Genomic DNA, 22,574 nt, shown 5'->3' on the forward strand with positions numbered 1-22,574 from the left:
AGAACTCAACCAAGAGGAACACAAGTTTTTGCAAGCACTTGACGTTCTGGGAGAAAAGAGTCATTAACAATAGTAGAACTCAACCAAGAGGAACCAGCAATAAGCCGGCCGGAGTAAAGCCTTGAGCCTCAGTGGCACTTGTTATGACTTTGTATGCCTTCCACTTCACTCTCCCAGATGTGCCTGCCCGAGCTCCCGTATTTTGATACTCCCCATAAATGCAATGTTGTAGTTTGTTCGAAAATGAACACTATGGGATAATATTATGTGTATATATGATGGACGTTTATGGATTATATATAAATCGACTGTTTTGTAAAATTGTATTTTGTTTCAATTAGCAGTCGATGCATTGTATTCTTAATTACAACATCTGTTCGTAATTTGATGGTTTTAAATTGTAGAAAGATTGTACCAAAAATGACCAAAGAAAGTAAGAAATGAACAAGTAAAACCTACCGGTCAATTCTTGTTAAGCACCTTACCAGTTAAAAACACTGCAAAATGATGAAGATGGTAGGTTATTGATCGTAGAAAATGTAAGATATGAATAGTAGCAATTGATCTCTCAGAATTAATAAGGGACACATAAATTGATCTGAATCACTAAGGGCAGACAAACTATCTGCTTAGAATCACCATCAACAAAATAAGGTTTATTTCAGAAAAATTAGAATTTCATGTACTTTTCTTTAAAAATAAATCCTTATTTTTGAAAAATTAGTTTAGTAACCGTTGTTTCAATAGACCTAAAATGATATGTGTAATGCTAGTTGGAGTTCTTGCTAGCAGTTGTTTCTTGGCCAGATTAATATAAAAGTATATATAACGGAGTTTTTGAGTTAAATAACAATTTAATATGTTATCAATTTTTTTTGAGAATGTCATTGTGTCTTGGTCCCTTTACCATATGACGCAACATGGACAATTGTTCAACAATCTTCGAATTGTTCGTTCAAAGGAGTTACTCCACATAGGCCGAAAGACCTCCCCAAGTTTCAATATCTCAATCTCCCTAAGATTGCGTTCGGGAACATATCTTTCATTTCAAATTTTAGATTTTAAATGATATGATTTGAGTTGTCATTTCAAAATCTTTGCTTTATTATATACTTGAATGTCCATGATTTCGAATGAAATCCAAATCCAACTTTCTTTGTGTATCCAAACATGTCATTTGATTAAATCCAGGATTTCAAATGAAATTCAAGTTCTGCCATTGTCATTTCGAAGTTCCTATCCCAAAGTTTATTGGCTCACTCAACAGCTTGAGATACCTTGGCTTGGCATTATCCCGCATATGCTTAATGCTCATAGAACTCTCCTCTTTCTAAAGAACTTGAAACAACAATCATTTATGTTTGCCAATGAGAGTCTAATACTGATGTTGTCATCTATCTACCTCGCTGAGATGCTCTAAATGAATTCCGGGCCTTTAGTCCTATCCCAAAAGATTTTTTTCCTTCACGTTAAGTTTGTGTTGGGCATAAACCTTTCAATATTACGCTATGAAGTAACATCGCGAACTTATGAACTTTTTACATTGTAGTTGAATTCAAGTCTTCAGAACAGTGTGAAGTAGGTGTACAAGGGTTGAAAATTTTAAAGAAAGAAAATCCAAGTCCTTATAATCCCCTTGATTTTCACTGCTCTGCTGAATCAAAACTAAGTGAGTGCTAATCGTAAATACGAGAAACAGACGTCTAGACTTTGAGAGGGTTGATTCATGATTGTGTCAATGAACGCGTAGTCCAAGTCTCGTGTCCAGTGTCCACTTGGGTTTAATTGCTCTGCTTGGTATAGATTGGTAAATGAAAACCTGCAATGATAGCATACACCAATTGACAATATAAAAGTTTATGTGTATTTCTTGTGATTAATTTTCTTTTATTTAGCATCTTGATATATATATTATAATTACCAATTTACCATGATAATGAATGTAGTTTATCCTCTGCATGCATTAGTTGTAATTTTTCTGCTATGCATGAAAACATCGTCTTTCGAATCAAAAGATTTATTGAAATCTGGCACGACGATGAAGTGCATTGAGAAGGAGAAAAAAGCTCTGCTGGTGTTAAAAGATGGTGTTTTAGGTGCACACAGACACTATGGTCTTCATTCATGGAAAAAGGAAGAAGAAGATTGTTGTTTATGGAAAGGTGTTGGTTGTGATAATCACACTTGTCATGTAACTCGCCTTCATCTTTCTTCTCTTATCGCACCATCTTACGTAAACACAACCAGTGTCGGTATCAGTCGTTCTTTGCTTGATTTACCATATCTTAGCTACTTGGACCTCAGTCGTAATTTCCTTGGTGGAACGACGATTCCCAGATCCATTGGTTCTCTTACAAATTTAGTTCACCTTGATTTGTCAGTTTCTCATATATGGGGATCGATTTCTGACCATATTGGCAACCTCTCCAACTTGCAATATCTGAATCTGAGCTTTAATGATGTTGATGGTCCTATCCCAAAATTTATTGGCTCACTTCACAACTTAAGATACCTCGATCTTTCACAGAGTTACTTTTCAGGAGCTATTCCTCATGAGCTTGGAAATCTCACTAAATTGGAGCATCTTGATCTTGCTAATAGTGATCTAAGTGGCGGTGAGAACTTTAAATGGTTGTACAATCTATCTTCTTTGACACACCTTGACCTAAGTGGTATCAGCTTTGCTGCTCCCAGTACGTGGGTAAGCTTTATTCAGAGGATCCCTTCAATATCAGTTTTGCATCTAAGTGGGTAAGTTTTGTATCTTGAAAAGATTTTATGTTGTTTGACATGTATCAGATAAATTTATAAAAGATGCTGGAGATAAATAAAGTAAAAGTAAATAAAAGTTAAAACAAGAAAAAGCAATTCAAACCACTTCTGAGCCGTGGAGCCATGCATTTAAGCAGTGGACAGACCAAAATGGTTGCTTTCATTTTATTTGACCACTCAATTTCTCTCAACATTGTTGTCATAATGATGAATGCAGTTCATCCTCTTATTTGCTGGTCTGCCAACTAATATGATTGTATTTGATCCCTTTTTCCAAAGTGTTGAAGTCTCACTACATGACTTCCAAATTATAATATAATATGATTTGGTGACAAGAAAATTCTCAAGAAAAATAATCTGCCCTTCCTAAAATAACCAAAACTATCCAACAAACTAACAACTGATTTCCGATAAACGAAATGTATTGGAACTACCTAGTAATTAAGTAGTAACAGATCATGAGCTAGTGCCTTTAGAATTTTATAATCATCACAACCAAATTCAGAAAGGAAATGTAGCAAAGGTTTGAGAAATTTTTTTCTGTTCAGACTTTAGAGTATAGATAAAGCGAAAGAAAAGCTAAAAAATCATACCTTATGTAATTTTGAGAGGTGGGAGAACACAAACCATATATGATTTTCCTTATTAGCCACGGGAGGATGGTCAATTAAAACAAAAGGTTTTTCTACCTTGTTGCGGTCCTAAAGGTACGCAATTACTAAGCTACTGAGTTTTTTTTATACTCAATTCGCACCTGCGCTGAGATATGCTCACTGAATACTTTATGAACCTGCTGAAATGGATAAACCTTCCACATATCAAAGTTTTGTCCTTAATTTTACATAATTACATAATATCGTGTAACGGTAAAAAATTACATTATCTGAATATTAATTTTTTGTTTTCTATATTATCATTTTGGTATCCACCATTATAATCAAAGTGGACATGACTTATTTAGGTTATGAAACGGTAAAAATTTATATGATATGAATATTATTTTTTTTCTTGTGTTCATTTCAATTAATCATCGCCACAAAATATTATATACGACCTCCTTTACTTTCGGAGCTGGATCCGTCACCTATTTGGTACCCCCTCGGATAAGAATTTTGAATCGTATTTCGTGAAATTGGTATTACAAATTTTTAATTTCTTTATTTTTCTTCTAAGTGTAACGTTTTCCATTCATGTAGTTATTACGTCACCATTGACTCCTGGCAACTTTATTCCCCGCTTGGTATGATCACTTATTTAAGTAATTTGTATTATATTTAGATGAACTTGGTTTATGACAGTATTAGCTAAATGGACAAAGGTCACCCTTGAGTACGTTTTATACAGAATAATTATTTTTCTTATAATTTTTGTAAATTATTAATTGAATGTTGATACACCTTTTATTAGAGAACCGGTCTATAACACCCGTGGCATTTTTTTACTCACGCAGAAGTCTCCACACCTACAGAATCGAGTAAGGTTTGGGCCTATTAGAAAGATTCGGATCTTGCTCAAGGTATTTAATTTAGCATTGTAATACAAATATTCTATTATTCTCGAAATTAAGTAGTACGACATATTATTTCTAAAAAAAATAATCCTAGTATGAGAGTATGACATATAAAATGGCCGGGATGCAGGCAGACATCTTGTGCTCATTTGCTTTGGTGGAGTTTGAGGAGATCAGTGTTGTCACAAATGCTAAGGTCCAGTATCTTTTTATGGACGGGCATGTGGTTAGTGTAGGCAAAATATAGTTGGTGGTGGACAAATAGATAGTTGGCGGTGGACATGTTTTTACAGGTATTATAATAGGTCTTTATCATGATTTTAGCTCTATTTCTTAGAAAGTGTTTTTTTTGTTTAAATTTCTTTTTGTTGGTGGTATACAATGAGTTGGTTCTGTCAAAGTTGAGAGCACGGGGATTCATGGACTCTGGGCATGCAATATAGTTCACAACACAACTGTTCAGTTATCTAACGCGAAACCTGTGTCACATGAGTTGTACAAAGAGATCAAGGAGTTATGCTTGAGTTTAAGGAAGAATTCCGAATATCTGATCAACAAGTTCATGTGGAGGCCATTGGAGAATTTTAGACCACAGTTGCACTTTTGGATTCACGAGTGCAAGGCCATTGGAGAATTTTAGATCACAATTTATTATTATGCTTGGCTTAAAATTTCTACTTTCTTGACACTGTGTGTGATGTGTTGGTATGAACTTGTACTAAAATTGGATTTAAATGTTGGTTGAGAATTATGGAAGAGATGGATATATAACTATGAATTTCTTGGTTTCTCTATGTTTATCTTTCTCCGGTTTTGTTTAATTATAAGACTTTTTGGTATCATATTTTATTTAAACTTTTGTTTAATACCTTAACTTTTAACTTCAACTGCAAACCCATGGATATTTTGACACCCGACTCTCTTATTTGTTATAGTCATCTTCTTTTTCCACCGGATTTAATATATTCTTAAAAACTGCTTGATTTTTAGACTTGTAGGCTAGATATTATTTTTAAACAGATTTCAGCATATTTTGGAGTTTTCCAAAGAATTGTACAATCAAAGCTGCCTAATATGCTTAATGATTGTTGTTAAAATAATCATGTGTTTGCAAATACACAACAGACCCTCTAAATTCTCCTAAATAGGCTACTTAGCAAGCAAAGAGTAACCCAGAGTTCTCCAAGGAGGGCTTATTTTTTTTTGCTAAATCTCCAAGGAGGGCTTCTTTATCTATATAAAACCACATTGTCCGCGTATTATCCTATTTTATACTCTGAAATAGTATACTAAAACACATAGAGACGTCTAAGGGGGGACGGAACGAAAAGATGTTATAGTAGCCTCTGTTTCATTATACTACAAGATTGTTTAAAATTGTGTTGCATATGTAGTTCTGTTTAATGACTTGACTTTTTTCATGTTAAGTTTCCAATCCTATAATTAGTTTGTTAGCAAAACTATGAATGATCCGCCACCATATTCTTTACACAAGTATGTTTCTACTGTAATTTCCTTGCTGTTATTTAGTTTCGCACACAAAATATGGTATGTATTAGGGGTGTAAACGAGCCGAGCCGAGTCGAACACTGTCAGGCTCGGCTCGAGCTCGACTGAAAAGTTTGGGGCTCGAGCTCGAGTTCGACCGAGCCTTTAACTTCAAGCTCAAAGCTCGGCTCGTAAATAGTTCGATAGGCTCGAGTTCGGCTGGAAATCTCGAATCGAGTCACCAAATATTGACAAAAAATCGAAATATGATCGGTTCGACTCGAGTTCGATTTGATTAAATATATAAATTATAAATAAAATATTAAATATATTTGTAAAAATATATTTATAATAAAAAAATTAAAAAATAGAGGCTAGATAAGGCTCGCGAACCTTAGGAGCCGAGTAATTTGAAGCTCGAGCTTGGCTCGGTAAAACATCCAAATAGCTCGAGTTCAAGCTCGGCTCGATTATTACCGAATCAAATTCGAATGTTTTCCGAGCCGAACTCGAGTAGCTCACGAATAGTTTGGTTTGTTTACACTCCTAGTATGTATATTCTATTTCTACTCCCTCCGTCCCAGTCATTTGTATACAAATGGCTGGGACACGGAGACCAATAAATTGGGTAAGAAATGAGTAAAGTTAGATGAAAAATGGGTAAAGTGGTGGGACCCATTAATATTTAATAATAGATTTGAGATAGTGGAGGAGAGTAGTAGGTGTAATAGTGTTTATATTATTATAGAATAGAGATAGTGGAGGAAAGTAGTTGGTGTAATGATATTTTATATTATAAAAGTTTACTACTTCTGGAATGTATACAATTGATGGGACGTCCCAAAAAGGAAACTGTATACAATTCACTGGGACGGAGGGAGTATTTGCGTAAAAGTTGTTGATCCTTGTTCATATATATGCGTAACCTGGCCAATGATGTGACGAAAGGATGGGTAGTGCTGAGTTCAAGAAATTCAGAGCTAAAGGCTTTTAAGAATTGAACCTACATTCCTGGACCATATCCGACAGGGTATAAATAATGTACTATCTTGTTATAAGTATCAATTTTTTTAATTTATTGCACTAACTAAATTATCGCATTCCAGATTCTCTGAAATCACTGCTGCAGATGCTGCCCTTAGGTTAATTTTTTTAATATTTGCTATTCTCTATTGTAATTGAAAATTTGTGCCAGCTTATTGTAGGCAGTGTAGCTCAATGACTTACATAAGTCCTAATAATTTCTTTCCAGGTGAGTATCTGATGAAAGTAAGAACCTAGGTGGATATTTACTTGTTTTTTCTTATTTTGCTTGCTCTGTATGTTGATAATTGGACGGATATTGTAGAAACAAATGGTATCTCAATATATTTGCTATATATATGTTTAAATGGGCGTAATTTGACTTTGTGAATTATGTGTCTGATAATGGCTGGAAAAACATAACATATTTAGAACAAATTTGGGCAAATTGATCTTCTTATACATTTGTTTGGGGCCAATAGAAACGGAATGTCTAAAGTTTGAATTTCTTTATATAAAATTGGAATTTCAAAATTCAGTTTCATTCTGACCCGGGATTGAGAGGTTTAAAAGATTGTGTAGCCATATAATGGTGTATATAAATTAACTACCCTTGGTGCTCACTGAGCCTTAGTCCCTAGAACACATATAGCTGCAGTGTTGTGAAAATAGAATGGGTAGTTTTTCTTTCAGAAAATTGTAGCTGCTCGGAGACTTGTACAGCCATTCTTAGTTCCAATCAGAGAATTGAACAAAGCATGTAAGCTCTTACCCGTTAGTACTATTCAATACTACCTCCAGAGAGTCCATGATCTATAATATTGGTCTAAAATCTAAATTCTCAAGGCCCGGCAATGATACTCTTCTCATTCCACATTAAGAAATTAATTAACAATAATTAATGTGCAGGTTGGCTGCATAGTTCTCCGTTTCATTACATTATCATGTTTAGTCATTTTTCATGTTTCTTCTTAGGATTTCAGTTCAGTTGTTTAAAGTAATTAGCAGTATTTTCTTAGCTAGTTGCAGTTAGACTTGGTCCTACTTGGAATTTGTTGAAACAAGTGGTTCGATGTGTGTAAGGAAATAGTGCACTTAAAATCAGCAAGTTAGGGAAATCGTGAAGTGTGCCTAGAAACAGGAAGACCATGCAGTCATCTGCCCCTGAACTATTTTTGCTCGAGGTACCAGATTGGATACCAAAATCGAATAGTGTTGGCATTAATAACTTGACAATTTAAAATAGAGTAAGGATAATGCTAGAGATGTCAAATTGTATAACAAAATTAGGTCCGAGATGATGTGATAGTACATATGTGACCATCTAAGATTATTTTATTGGTGAAATTTATGTGAATGTAAGGGGATTCACTATCATTTAGTTTACAACCAGTCACACAATGACACTTGCACACTTTGGATATCAGACCCTTAGTATTATTCTTTGAAATATATTCATTGATGATTTATGTGAATACACGGGAATTCACTACTCTATTATATTAGTTTGTAGCCAATGAGATCACCTGCCATTCTAGATTCATTTTAGGTATCAATTTGATATTTTTAGTATTTTCTATTTTCTTATATATTTAACAACAAGTTCTCAGGAACACTCATTTAGTTATCTGTTGATAAATACTTACATTTAAGCTTTCTTGATATCTTACATAACCGATTGTTTGGGGCAATCTCTGATAACTGGATGCACTTTTAAAAACTAATGTTCTGTAACTTAGGATATACCAAAAGTTTTGGCAGAAGTCCAGTGTCAATAGCAATTTATATAATCTTCATGCACTGGTTCTGAAAGACAATAAGTTCAATGATGAAGTGCCCAAATCTTTGAGATACTGCAGCAGTCTTCGCTTTGTAGATAAGCTATCAGGAAATGCACTGTCATGGATTGGGGAAGAGCTACGGTATTTTATCACTTTCATCCGGCTTTTGTAGGCAAAGGAATGCTTATGAGCCACGATGCTTGTGTCTCATGTTCTTGCCCAAGGTCAGTTCCCAAGTCCTCACTAGCTGTAAAATTTAAGAAGCTAACTCCACCAAGTTAGCTTTAGTTGACATCCGAACTAGAGAGCTTGGACAAAATGGACCTGAACCTGCAGCAGAGGTTGAAATACTGGTTCTTAAGGTTGATTATGCTGGCCATCAAGTGTTCAACAGAAATCTTAGTAAAACGGAAGGAAAGACATCTGTATTTCAAGGTACTACGACACTGAAGCTAAAAGAAGGCATCAGCAGCATTGATTATCTTTCTGTCACACAGAATTCAGGCTGTTCAAGAATTTCAAAGTTGTGCCTTGGGGCAAGAGCTGTGAATAGATTTCCAGGAACTACAGTAGAGCCAGCGAAGACATAATCCTTCAACCTTAAAGATCATCGTGTGACATGTGAGTACCTTAAAGATCATCTATGATCTATATGTGCACACACACACACATCCACACATGGAAGCCAGTTGACAGGTTCAAATTACGACATGATTACCATTGTTACAGTTTTATGCAAAAAATAAGAAACTACTGAATGCAGGAGAGAAGAGAAACATTTTTCTGTGAATAGACATTTTTCCATGTCCCTTGTATTCAATTCATTTTTCAGCGACTAGATATGTATTTTATATGTTTTTCCCAATTTAATATACAGTATAAGTAAGCATGGACTCATTCCTATTTACTTTCTATGTGTTACACTAATCTAGCTTAATGCCTCACATGTACTCACTATTATTTTTTAGAAATTTTTTAGCAAACTTCTGTGTTAATTATCAATCTTAACTGAAGAAAGGAGCTATTGCCAAAATCATGCAATAAAAGTATATACACTGCAGTAATTTTGTGCAATTTATGTGCTTAAGAATAAATACTATGATTTTAATGTTAGTCCTAAAATGGAGAAACCAGTGTGGATTGGGATAAATGATAATAACAGTAAAAAGTTTCACAAAGTTTTCATTATCTAGTGCACGGTCATTGAAACTAACATTCGCATAGCAAACTAACAATTTGAGTTATAAGTTGCATGCACTGAGATCATCGGAGACCCCAACCTTGTGTCATTAAATTAAGAATTCACCACCCTCCTCCTTTATCCGGGCTTGGGACCGGCTATGTCAGTGTAGTGACATAGGCGGAGTTACCCTAACCCCCCACCCCCCAAAAAAATAGATTAACAACAGTTATGCTGAAAATTAACTTAATTTCATGTCCCGATCTCAATACTTATACATGTAAGTTGGGATAAAGAAAATGCAGATTACATATAAGATTCTATTACACATAAACATAAGTAGGTTACTGCCTTATACATGTGGTCATCATGTAACAATTATCCTAATCAACAGGGTACATGTACTTGGTAACCAAAACCTGGTTTTTGTGCCCAGTAATGTTTTAAACTTATAAAATGCGGAAAGCTTCTGGTTTCAACACCAGGATTTGTAACCAAGCCGCGGATTTGTTTACATCATCAGACGAGGAAGCTTCAAAGGGGATTTTCCATCATGGGTCTCCTCAGTGGTTGGATTTCTAAGGTGCATGTCAAAGTATACTCGAATTTTTATTTTTGTGCCTTTTTTTTTTGCACGGATCAAATTGTAGCCCATTTTTGTGCCTTTTTTTGCACTGATCAAACTGTAGCCCATTTTTGTGCCTTTTTTTTTTGCACGGATCAAACTGTAGCCCATTTTTGTGCCTTTTTTGCACAGATCAAGTTTTGCCCAGTCGAGATGAACCAGCAATGCTTACCTTAGAGTCTATCTTACTGAGGATTGTATGATGGTACCCCCGAGACATCACTCAGGCTGCAATAACCGATCTTGCTTAATCATCAAAGCCCTCGGAAACTAAAGGATGATCTTAGATCCAGCATCCAAAGACATTAACTAGTGCAAAATTGCATGCTTAGACTCACCAAAGTAAATGTATACTACTTTTACAAGGATAACGTCAATTTAAACTTAACATGTTTAAGGCAGTGAACCATACCGGTATGTGTCATAAAACCTCGTGTATAATAGGCAATACTTTATAACACACACATGTAGAAGCATTTACAGAACAAAAAACTAAATTATACAGCATAACTGAATTTTTTTTTTTAAAAGATAGCAGGAGAACCCTAAAAAATCATTATTCTTGCACTTTGAAAAAATTGCTGAGCAGTGATTTATGAGTAAAAATCGTACCTTATAATTAATCTGTTGCAACCTCAACATATCATCTCCTCCTGAAATATTCAGCAGCAGCCTCAAAAAGCACTCTCTCTGTTTTCATCCTCTCTACTCCCAGTATTCAGAATTCTCTCAGTGTTGAGCATAAGATTCAGACACGGTTTGCTCGAGTTACATGTATCCAAGACTCTTCCACATCCAAGACTCTTCTACTAGCCTCAAAAATCTTACAAATCCTTCCGAATCGTGTGTCCACTGTCCACTCAGTAAATCATAAATTTCCTCGACACCTCCAAATATCACAGAGACCTTTTCTATCCATAATGTCCTGATCAATACAACACATCTTTCATCCGTTAGAAGTCAAAAATCATGATCTACACCAAGTGATTCATCCATTAAAGCCTGACACTCCTCCTTAATTTGATCAATAACCACCCAAAACGCCTCAAAAACTTTCAGATGGCACCTTCAAGACGTACGACACTCCTAAAGTTCATACAGTGGTGGTTGTGATGATGATGACGGTGATGAGTACGAATAAGGCGAAAAGGAAGGTTTCTAGGCGGTGGAGATGCGTGCATAAAGGACATCGATGATCACGAGTCAAGGCAGCACGAATACAATCTTGGTGGAAAATATGTGTGCATGGTAGCAGAGTTATACTCTCCCCTAGACTGAAACTTTCTAGACAGATACTACAACTACTAACTTGTGTGTTTTCCTCCAGAATCACACTCGTAACCATGGCTTTTCGAAGCTTACGAAAACACGGCGCAGACATTCTGTAATCTCTCACTGTCTCTCTCTTTTTTTTTGGGTTAGGGTTGCGTGATCATTATTTATAGAGGGCCGGGAGATGATCTCGCTAGCTTACGGTTAAAGCTTTGTTAGCCAATTAATTGCTTGGAGCTAAAGTAAATCGAGAGTAAATTTGGTGATTGAATTATTTACGTTGATTTGTTATATTTTAAAGGGGTTCATAGGCGAAAAGATAACTAAACTCATGACCAACTTGCAATTAGGTCACTGAACTCATAAAATTTGCAAATGGATCACAGAACTAGATTTAACTTGCAGACTGAACTAGTAAAAACTTGCATTTAGGTCATTACGCCATTAAGTATCAGTTGACTTTAACGGAATCTGTTAAAAAATTAAAAAAACTTTGAAAAAAATATAAAAATTCGATTTTTTAAAAAAATTCTGAAAACTTAACAAAATCTAAAAATTTTGAAAAAAGCTTTAACAAATATGTAATTTTTTTAGAAATATGAAAAAATGTAAAAACTTCGGAAAAATCCAATAATTTTGAAATTTTAAAATATCGAAAAAATCTGGAAATTTGGAAAAAATTCTGATTTTTTTTAATTTCAAAAATTTAGGTATATTTTTTGAATTTCCGGATTTTTTCGATGTTTTAAATTTTTTTCAAAATATTTAGATTTTTTCAAAATATTTTACATTTTTTCATATTTTTTTAAAGTTTTATCAAAATTTTCAGATTTTTTTTAAGTTTTCAGAATTTTTTTAAAATCGATGTTTAATATATTTTTTATATATTTTAACGGATTCCGTTAAAGTCAACTGATATTTAACGGCGCAGTGACCTAAATGCAACCTTTTATTAGTTCAGCGAGTTGACTGCGGGTTAAATCTAGTTCTGTGATCCATTTGCAAACTTTTTGAGTTCAGTGACTCAACTGCAACTTCGTCAAGAGTTCAATGATGTGTTTGCCTATTTACCCTATTTTAAAGCATTTCCTGTTACATTTTTCCGAATGAAACTTTCTCAATCACCGGACATTTTCATTTTTGTATCATCCATTCAGCGCAAATAAAAAAAGATCTTGGCGTTTCATAACGACAACTTATGACAGGCCATGAGATTAGGGCTCTTCACGGATCGAGACATCGAGTCGAGCCGAGTTTTGATGATATCAAGTCGAGTTTCATTTTTTTTCTTCTGACGGACCGAGTCGAGCCAAGATTCTTTGTCAAATAGAAATTCATGTTCAAGCTCTAGTTCGTTAATTAACGAGCTGAAACACGAGTTTGTTCGTGAACAAATACAATCCGAGTCGAGCCGAAGTAAAAATTCAGGTCAAACCGTTAGTTGAAAATAACATACTAAATGAATTTACTTTTTTCTGAATTTTTTGTCATATGACTATAATGTATATATTTTGACATCCATACGGTTGGATCATTGACACATATTTTTTAAGAAAACGAAATATCAATTCACACTAGTCAAAAGAACTAGCAAATCACTTGTTGATTATTGAAATATCAAACTAAATAAATTTAATTTTTCGTGACATTTTTATCATATCACTAAAAAAGATATATCTTAACATCCATACGATTGGATTTTTTAGAAATATTTTTAAAAAAAATCGAACGATTAATTTGAAACTAAACACTAGTCAAAAGAAATAGACAAATCACTAGTTTGACTATTAAAATATCAAACAAAATAAATTAAAAATCTTGTCATATCATTAAAATATATATACCTTGAGATCAATAAGGTTGGATCATTGAAAAATATTTTCTAAAAGATAGAAAAATATAAATTATGTTTTTGAATTTTTTTGAATTTTATCGAGCAGAGCCCGAGCCGAACATGCCAATAGCTCGGCTCGAGTTCATTTTTTTAACGAACACATTTTTGTGTTCCCGCTCGAGCTCGAGTTCTTAACGAACCGAGTCCTTAACGAGCCGACCTCGAGTTTGTCTGCGAACAGCTTGGTTAGCGAACAGCTCTCCTTGATATAGAAAGTTGAATATTAGTTGGAAGCATGGACATAGTTTGTTCATTACTCCCTCCGTCCCACCAGGTTCTTTACGTTACTTTTCGGCACGCATTTTAAGGCTTCTATAAAGTATACCTACATTATATATATATTTTTAAAAAAAATCTTGAAAAAAAGTTTGATGTCTAAACTTTTATTCAGAAAAAAAATAATTTTAAAAAATATTATTGACCTATTCTTTATAAGAGCCTCAAAATGCGTGCAAACAGTGAACGTAAACTACCTGCTGGGACGGAGGGAGTATCTTATATGACAGTTGTGCAACTGTCTCATATATGGGTTTTCTGAACACTTTGTAAGGTTATTCCTATCTATGGTCGGTCTTTCACAGATTAAAAATTGTTGTCACCCTATTAATCGTCGCGTCTTTTAGGTAAGTTTTGTGTGAATAATACCATGGGCTAAGACGTAAGGTAATGTCTTAAACATAACACAAACTCTTTTATATGTTCTGCACTAAATTGATGGTCTCACAGAAGAAGTCTCCCTATCTGACCTTTGTTTGTTTTTGTATGTGTAGGAAATTTCTCTTTCCGCTCATTTCATCGTACATCCCGGACGATATAAACAAATTTTTGGTCTTAATTTGAAAATTTATACATGTACATGTGTGTGTGTATATTATAGGTGACTATAATAGAATTTTTGTTTATATATATATATATATAGGGGAGGGTTCTGGTACAAACTTACAAACTTACAAACTTTTTTTGTTCAACACATATATAACTTGAGTTCAACATTTTTTTAACATATTTTGTTGAACATCGATTAAAATAGTAGTGGAGAAGTACGTAAACCAATTTTTAAATGTAAGAACTAAGGTAAACATGTTATATAACTAATATTTATAATTCTAGACCCTACCCAAACCCCAGAGGTATAGTTTAAACATCTTTTTAGATATATTCAACACAATGATAATTAGTGTTCAACACCCGATGTTGAATCCCAGTTATAAATGTGTTGAAAACGCGATTTATTTATGCGTTTTTTTTAAAAATTGTGATGTTTTTCGAAAAATTTTCATCATGGATACTTTATATAACTAAGGATTAACACGATGAAAGAATAAAAAAAAGTTTGTAAGTTTGTAACTTAAAAAAGTTTTTATTTGATCCTATCCCTATATATATATATATATATATAGGGGAGGGTTCTGGTACAAACTTACAAACTTACAAACTATTTTTGTTCAACACATATATAACTTGAGTTCAACATTTTTTTAACATATTTTGTTGAACATCGATTAAAATAGTGGTGGAGAAGTACGTAAACCAATTTTGAAATGTAAGAACTAAGGTAAACATGTTTTATAACTAATATTTATGTTTCTAGACCCTACCCAAACCCTAGAGGTATAGTTTAAACATCTTTTTAGATTCAACACAATGATAATTAGTGTTCAACACCCGATGTTGAACCCCAGTTATAAATGTGTTGAAAAAGCGATTTATTTATGCGTTATTTTTAAAAATTGTGAAGTTTTTTGAAGAATTTTCAACATGAATACTTTATATAACTAAGGATTAACACGATGGGAGAATAAAAAAAAGTTTGTAAGTTTGTAAATTAAAAAAGTTTTTATTTGATCCTATCCCTATATATATATGTATGATCTGCATGTATACTCAGTACATTCCAGAATCACCTCGGGTTATCACACCTCAGGTCATCACACCTGCTCCTATTTCTGGTATTAAAATTATTTGCTCGCTCTTTTGATTTTGTTACACATTTTTAAAAATTAAACTCTCAATTTCCTGTGCTTAATTTTGTTATGTACATGGACTACTAAGGTACTACACCCCGGTGGGAGCTTTGGTTCCCCCGGGGTAAGCATTTTGAATCGTATTTCGTGAAATTGGTATTACAAATTTTTAATTTTTTTATTTTTCTCCTAAGTTTAACGTTTTCTATTCGTGTAGTTATTACGTCACCATTGACTCCTGACAACTTTATTCCCCCAACCTGGTATGATCACTTATTTAAGTAATTTGTATTATATTTAGATGAACTTGGTTATTCTTTGTCTATGACAGTATTAGCTAAATGGACATAGGTCACACTTGAGTACGTTTTATCCTCTTAATATTGCAGAATAATTATTTTCTTATAATTTTTGTAAATTATTAATTGAATATTGATACACCTTTTATTAAAAAAAAACTGGTCTATAACATCCGTGTGATTCACGCATTTTTTACATGTATGTCACGCAGGAGTCTCCACACCTATATTCGATGATTATTCCATATCTTTGTGTAACTTGCCGTACAATGTAAGGAAAGAAAGGATCGAGTAGGAATTCATAGGGTTTGGGCCTATTAGGAAGATTCGGATCCTGCTCAAGGTATTTAATTTAGCATTGTAATACAAATATTCCATTATTCTCGAAATTAAGTAGCATGACATATCATTTCTTAAGAAAAAAATCCTAGTATGAGTGTATGACATATAAAATGGCCGGGATGCAAGCAGACATCTGATGCTCATCTGCTTTGGTGGAGTTTGAGAAGATCAGTGCTGCCACAGATGCTCTTTAGGTCCAATATCTTTTTATAGACGGACATGTGGTCAGAGACGGATCTTGATATGGGCAAGAGGGGTCCTTTGAATTTTTGTTCTTAATTTTAATTACATAATGTTTTGAAACGGTAAAAAAATTGCATGATATGAATACTAATTTTTTGTTCTTTCTATGTTATAATTTTGGTATCCACCATTCTAATTAAGGTAGACATGACTTATTTACGTTGTGAACGGTAAAAATTTATATGCGCACACTCAATGGAATCTATATGATTCATTATCTCTTTTAAGTTGTACAGAGCCGTAATCTACTGATTTCAGTATCTTGTATAGGTACATATAACAGGACATTAACAACATATATATGTGTAGATTAACGAGTTCACAAAAAATCGGCCTAAATCCGTAGATGTTTCTTCGTATTTTAGCGAGCATACACCAAGTCTCATGTTTCTCCAATTTTTAGCGCTCGCTCACCATGAAACACGCACAGTTTGAACAAAATCACAATGTAAATACAATCAATCCAGTAATGTATAAAAGAACACACTCAAGACCTAATCTACTGATCGGAATGTCTTGTATACTACAAATAACTAGATGATACACAATATCTGTATCCTAAGCACAGACACGCAATGAATCAAGCAAGTTTATTTGATTTCAAGCGTACACACAGAACAAAGGCATACATATACATATGCAGATTACAGGCATACACTAAAATCGCCTAATCAATCATGTTTCTCCAATTTTTAGTGCGCAGACACTAAATATCAAATGTTACTCAAATTTTTAGCGCGCGCACACCACGAAACTCGCACAATTTGAACAATATCACAACGTAAATGCAATCAATTCAATAATGCATAAAAGCATAGACTCGATGAAATCTAAAGACCTAATCTACTCATCGTAACGTCTACGATACAAGTAACTAGAGAATATGAACATACACACAATATTTATAGAACATGAACACACACACAATATCTATATTCAGAGAACAATTCGAGAAAGTTTTCGATTTCAGGCATACACACAGAACAAACGCACATATACTTAGGAACGTATATATGCATATTACATATGTGACCTTGTCGCGCGGTCACATATAGTATTATTTTTTTTAAATGGATGAGACACATGAAAACCCTAAACATAAAGCCCCCTCTTTTTCTATTATGTCCCAATTATTCTATGTTCAACTGATGTTTCTAAACAAACTTAGATTTGGATCTTTTTACATATTGTGTTATCTTCTTTTGATATAAGTGTGCTATCGTTACTATAAAAAATTTCTACTTGCTAAAATAACAAACTTACATGAAATTGAATCTTTATTGCAGAAAATTTTCTTTATCAATGACGGGTCCATAGTATTTTATTTTCAAAAAAATTAAAATCACATATTTCATTAAAGAATAAAAATCAATATTTATGATTTAAATAACATGATGCTACATATGTATGATCGATTTAAAACATAATATTAATTATAAAAATAGGTACTTATAATTATTATTTTATATTTATACAACAATCAACGCCAACCCATATGAGCAACTTTATTTATAATATATAATATATATACCTATTACTTATAAACATATTATATAATATCTCTTACTTATGTGTGTGTGAGAGAGATCTCTTATTAAATATATTCTTTTTAGTTTATTTTTCAACTCCAAAAAGTTAAATTTATTATATCCACTTATATTTTAATCAAAAATTTATGTTAGTATTTGACATATTTTTTTAATAATAAAAATATTCTGAGATCAAGAGAATAAATACTTATATTACGATAAATGTAACATAATAATTTTTGTTGTTATTCAATATTTTCATTTGCAACTAAATAATTTCATATTTACATGAAAATATTTGGATATAATTAAATTATTAATAAATATTATATATCTAAAATCATAAAAAGAATCTCTATTTAGAATAAAAAAATTAAATCACATATCAAAAACATTGTTTTAAAAGTCTGGTTTAATTCTTTTTAAGAAAATTCAAAAGTCTAATTAATCAGTTAAAAATCGATCAATTGCAGAAAATTCATATATGTTAAATCATATTGGGTTAACACTACATGTTTGAAAATTTCGGGTGATGAGCGTGACTATCACATTGTTAGAATATGGACCTAAATCTCAAGATAACCCATGGATACCATTTAGTGAGCGTTTTGCATTTTACGGCAAAATACTATATTGTGTAACGTTTCAAGGGTTAAATGCAACTCTACGTAGCGTTATTAATTTTCAAAACGCTACATCATGTAGCATTTTTTATTCAACCTTAAAATGTTTTTTAACTATATATAAATTAATCATTATTGATGACTATTTAGTAACATTTATGGTGATCATTATTGAATGTTTGAAGCGCTTTAAATTTTAATTGTGCCTTGATTGAGGCGTATCTGTACCATTCATGGGTGACCATAAGTGATGGCGTATATTTCGGCTTGTAAGGAGCTATTAACTATATTTTAGTTACTTTTGTGTCTAACCAAAGATCCTCCTTTGGTTGAGACTTTATTTTATTTTTTTACTTTAAAAAATATGTACACACACTTTTAGAAATAATTTATTTTTTGGATATATTATCCTTTATAATTTGTATAATGTATATAATTTTATATATGAACTTATGTCCTTCTTGTTTCGCTTGTTTTTTGCAGGATCCTTGGTAGAGATTTTTATGGGTTTTTTCCTCTCAGACATTAAAGTATTATTATCTAAACGTCCGGAGATATCTTGTATATCTTTCGGTTAGATGATAATCTTTTTTGGATGACTGAAATTGATCCCTTGTAGCGGCTGTTGTATCTCGAGATACAACTCATCTACGAGTATGTAAAACCTGACAAAAAAAAATTAATCATTATAAAATCCAACCGTGAACCTTAAAATATTAACAACCGTGAAATTACTACTAAACTGGTTCCTCGGCTTTAGTGTCCCACGGCACTAAACCCCTAATTCTAAACCCTAACCGTCAGTCAATTTAATTTCAAGTATAAATTAATCATTCTAAAACCAACCCTAAAATATTTACGGCCGTTAATTTACATTCTAATTATTACTTATTAAACTGGTCGTTCCTCAGCTTTTCGGGTCTCACGACGCTAAAGTCTCGAATTGATTAGGGTTTAAACTCGAGGGTTTAGGGCTTACTCAATCCTAAACTCTAACCGTCAACCAATTGAAATTCAAGTATAAATTAATCATTCTAAAACCCACATGTGAACCCTAATGTCAACCAGTTTAATTATTTTTTATTTTTTTAAAGTTAATACGCTACTTAAAATGATGTTTTGGATTCAAAACGCAACTTTATATAAGTTGTGTTTTGGTGCAAATTAAACGCAATTTCATTGTGGGTCACCAAATTATTTTTTAAAAAAAGAAAGAAGAAAAAAAGAATAAAATCGTCCAACGCAACACTATGTTGCATTTTGATAGTTTATAAGTTAAGCCAACACGATCACACGTTATTCAGGATCATTTTTTTTGACTTTGATATTTGGGACATTTTAAGACTATATAATGATATGGTGGGCTTTTTTTGAAATTTTTGAAGATAAAATGTTAATGCTTGTTAGCAAAGTTAAAATTAACCTAGTTAGCAAATATCTGTAAATAACAGCTGTTCTTTTATAAAGATTTTTTAAATCCTACTGCTGTTAGACCTAGCTAAGGCGGTGCTGTACTACTATATAAACTTTGGTTCACGTTCATTATTAACAATTATACACGTTCCCTTTTAGCCGCAACAAGTTTGGATTATTCACCACGTTGTTCTTATATTTCTCCTGTTATTAGCAGCTACATTATGGCCTTGAAGCTTCCCACAGGCTTCAAATTTTGCCCTAGTGACCAAGAGTTGTTGATGAATTACTTGAAACCCAAGATTCAGGGTAATCTATCTTGGGATCATGTCATCGAAGAGAAGGATATTTACGGTCCCAACGCCAATCCATGGGAGATTTTCGATGACTCGTCAACTCAATGGATAACCTCTGGTAATGAGAAAACTGTTTATGTTTTTGCTCGGTTGACAAAGATGGCAGATAAGGAATCATCTGGCGAGGGACCTGAAGTGCACTATGTTAGGAAAGCGGGGTGTGGTACGTGGCATGTTGAAACAGGCCGTAAGTTCGTCAAGGATGGTGATAATACTATTGGGGAGACGAGGATGTTGGTTTTCCAGATTAATGATGTTGATGGTGTAGGGAATGGGGGTAATCATTATTGGAAGATGCATGAGTTTTTCTTGAAGGGACATGAGGATTATGTGGTTTGTCGGATTACTCTGGATATGATAAAACCTGCCAAGGTTAGCACCAAAGATGTTTCTGGAAGACGTCGTAGTACTAAGTCTAAAGCTGACAAAAAAATTAGTTCTAGTTGTAGGACTAAGGATGAGAGTGTAAAAGCAGTGTCGGTTGAAAGTTTGAGTGATTCAGGAAAGGAGGTGGCCTCGATTCATGATTCTGGTGTAGTAGTTAATGGGAACGACGTAGTTGGGGGAGGAGAGACTAGTATGAATGGATTCAGTTATGAGAATCAGGGATGTTATGAAGAGAATAGTAAGATGATGATCTATCAGACTCTGCAGGAACCGATGAATGCTCTTTGTTGGAATGGCTCTGACCAATGGCCAATTTTGAACGATGGCATGCCACGTTATGTTGATGCAGGGGGGAGTTCTGGTGTTGAGGGTCAGGGGTTGGAAGTACCTAATGATGATCAGAGACAGAATAATGAAGAAGCCGCCCAACCAGTGATAGGTATGTGTGGGGGTTTTCAGAATCCGGGGACAGTGTTATCAGATGGCGAAGTGTTTACTGACTTGGATGATTTGTTTAGTGATGATTTCTGGTCAAATATTGACAATGTGCTGATGATGGAGCCTCCAATGCCCAACACTGATGTATCTTTCGGCTTCGAGGATTTGTTTGATGCTGGTTCTTGGGCAGATAAAAATTTGGAGGAAATTGGGCAAGTCAACAACAATGTGGAGGAGCAACAGCAGCAACAACCACAACAGCCTGAGCGAAACGTGAGTTGCGTGGTGGGGAAAAGGGAATCATCTGAAGCTCAAGAGGAAGGACCTACTAAAAAGCCTCGCATCTGATTTTGTCTTAATGTTCTGATTATTATTTTAGGCTTGCTTGTACAATGACCAAGGTGGTTATTGAAGCTGTCTGTTTATTTACTTGGCCTAACCAAGGGCGTAGAACAGTTTAGTTACAATCTAGAGTTCTTGCATTTTTACTGATGAACTTTGTCACTAGATAATGTACTTAACTCTGCAACCGATTTTCAGATTTATTTTCTTAGTTGCTTGCACCAATTCAATGATTCAAACGTTGTTGAAATCAATCTATATTGTTTTAGGGTCAATAGCACCTGTCAAACTGTTAGATTATATATATTTATTTAACATGTTGATTTTATATATGAAGAAGCTGTGAATGACTTTTTGTGAATTTCTTGAGAAATACATCTCTTAAAATACTTGGAAGTTGTTACTCATGATTCATTGCAATGACAGTATGATTCCAAAATTTGGGATTTCAGTTTTTTTCTAATTAACTGAGTAAAAATTTAATTTCTGTATTAGCTGCATCAAAACTTGAATCTAACATTTACCCAGATCTTCGACCAAGGACCATATATGCAGTTATCATACACAAGAAAGAAAGTATTATGTCTTTACGAGTGCTGAAAACTTCCTTCATGCTACATGCCTACATGTATCATGTCTAGGCCCGACAATTTGACAAGTAACACGCTAACACGAAATGAAACGACACGAAAAAAATGAATATGGGTTTTGATTTTTGATACACGAAACACGAAAGTACACGAACACAAAATTACACGATAGATTTCGTGTCGGATATGGGTTTTCATTTTGGGTACACGAAATACACAAAAGTACACGAAATATTTGTACATAATTTTTATTATATATATGTTATAATATATTATATAAATAATTATGTAAAATATATATATTTATATGTATATGTAAATATATATTAGAGATACATTAACAAAGTTGTAGAAAATTGTATGCAAACATAAATATATCATTCATATTTAGTTAAACTATATAGGAAAATATATATTAAAACTATTTTTTGATTAAAATTATATTAATATTTTATATATAATATACACGAAACGTTTCGGATCGGATACGGGTTTCAAATTAG

At 33.4% G+C, this 22,574-nt stretch overlaps 1 protein-coding gene across 1 annotated transcript; it reads left to right on the plus strand.

Annotated features, from left to right (window-relative positions):
- The first annotated feature begins 2,038 nt into the window (after nucleotides 1–2,038).
- Nucleotides 2,039–9,164, plus strand: LOC108194884 (receptor-like protein 53). The gene is made up of 4 exons (XM_064082044.1): nucleotides 2,039–2,701; nucleotides 4,413–4,508; nucleotides 8,555–8,715; nucleotides 8,879–9,164. Exons 1-4 carry the CDS (start codon nucleotides 2,039–2,041, stop codon nucleotides 9,162–9,164), a joined length of 1,206 nt encoding a protein of 401 aa, XP_063938114.1.
- The last annotated feature ends 13,410 nt before the right edge of the window (nucleotides 9,165–22,574 follow it).

The sequence above is a fragment of the Daucus carota genome, chromosome 7, assembly GCF_001625215.2.
Source record: "Daucus carota subsp. sativus chromosome 7, DH1 v3.0, whole genome shotgun sequence".
Taxonomy (NCBI): Eukaryota; Viridiplantae; Streptophyta; class Magnoliopsida; order Apiales; family Apiaceae; genus Daucus; species Daucus carota.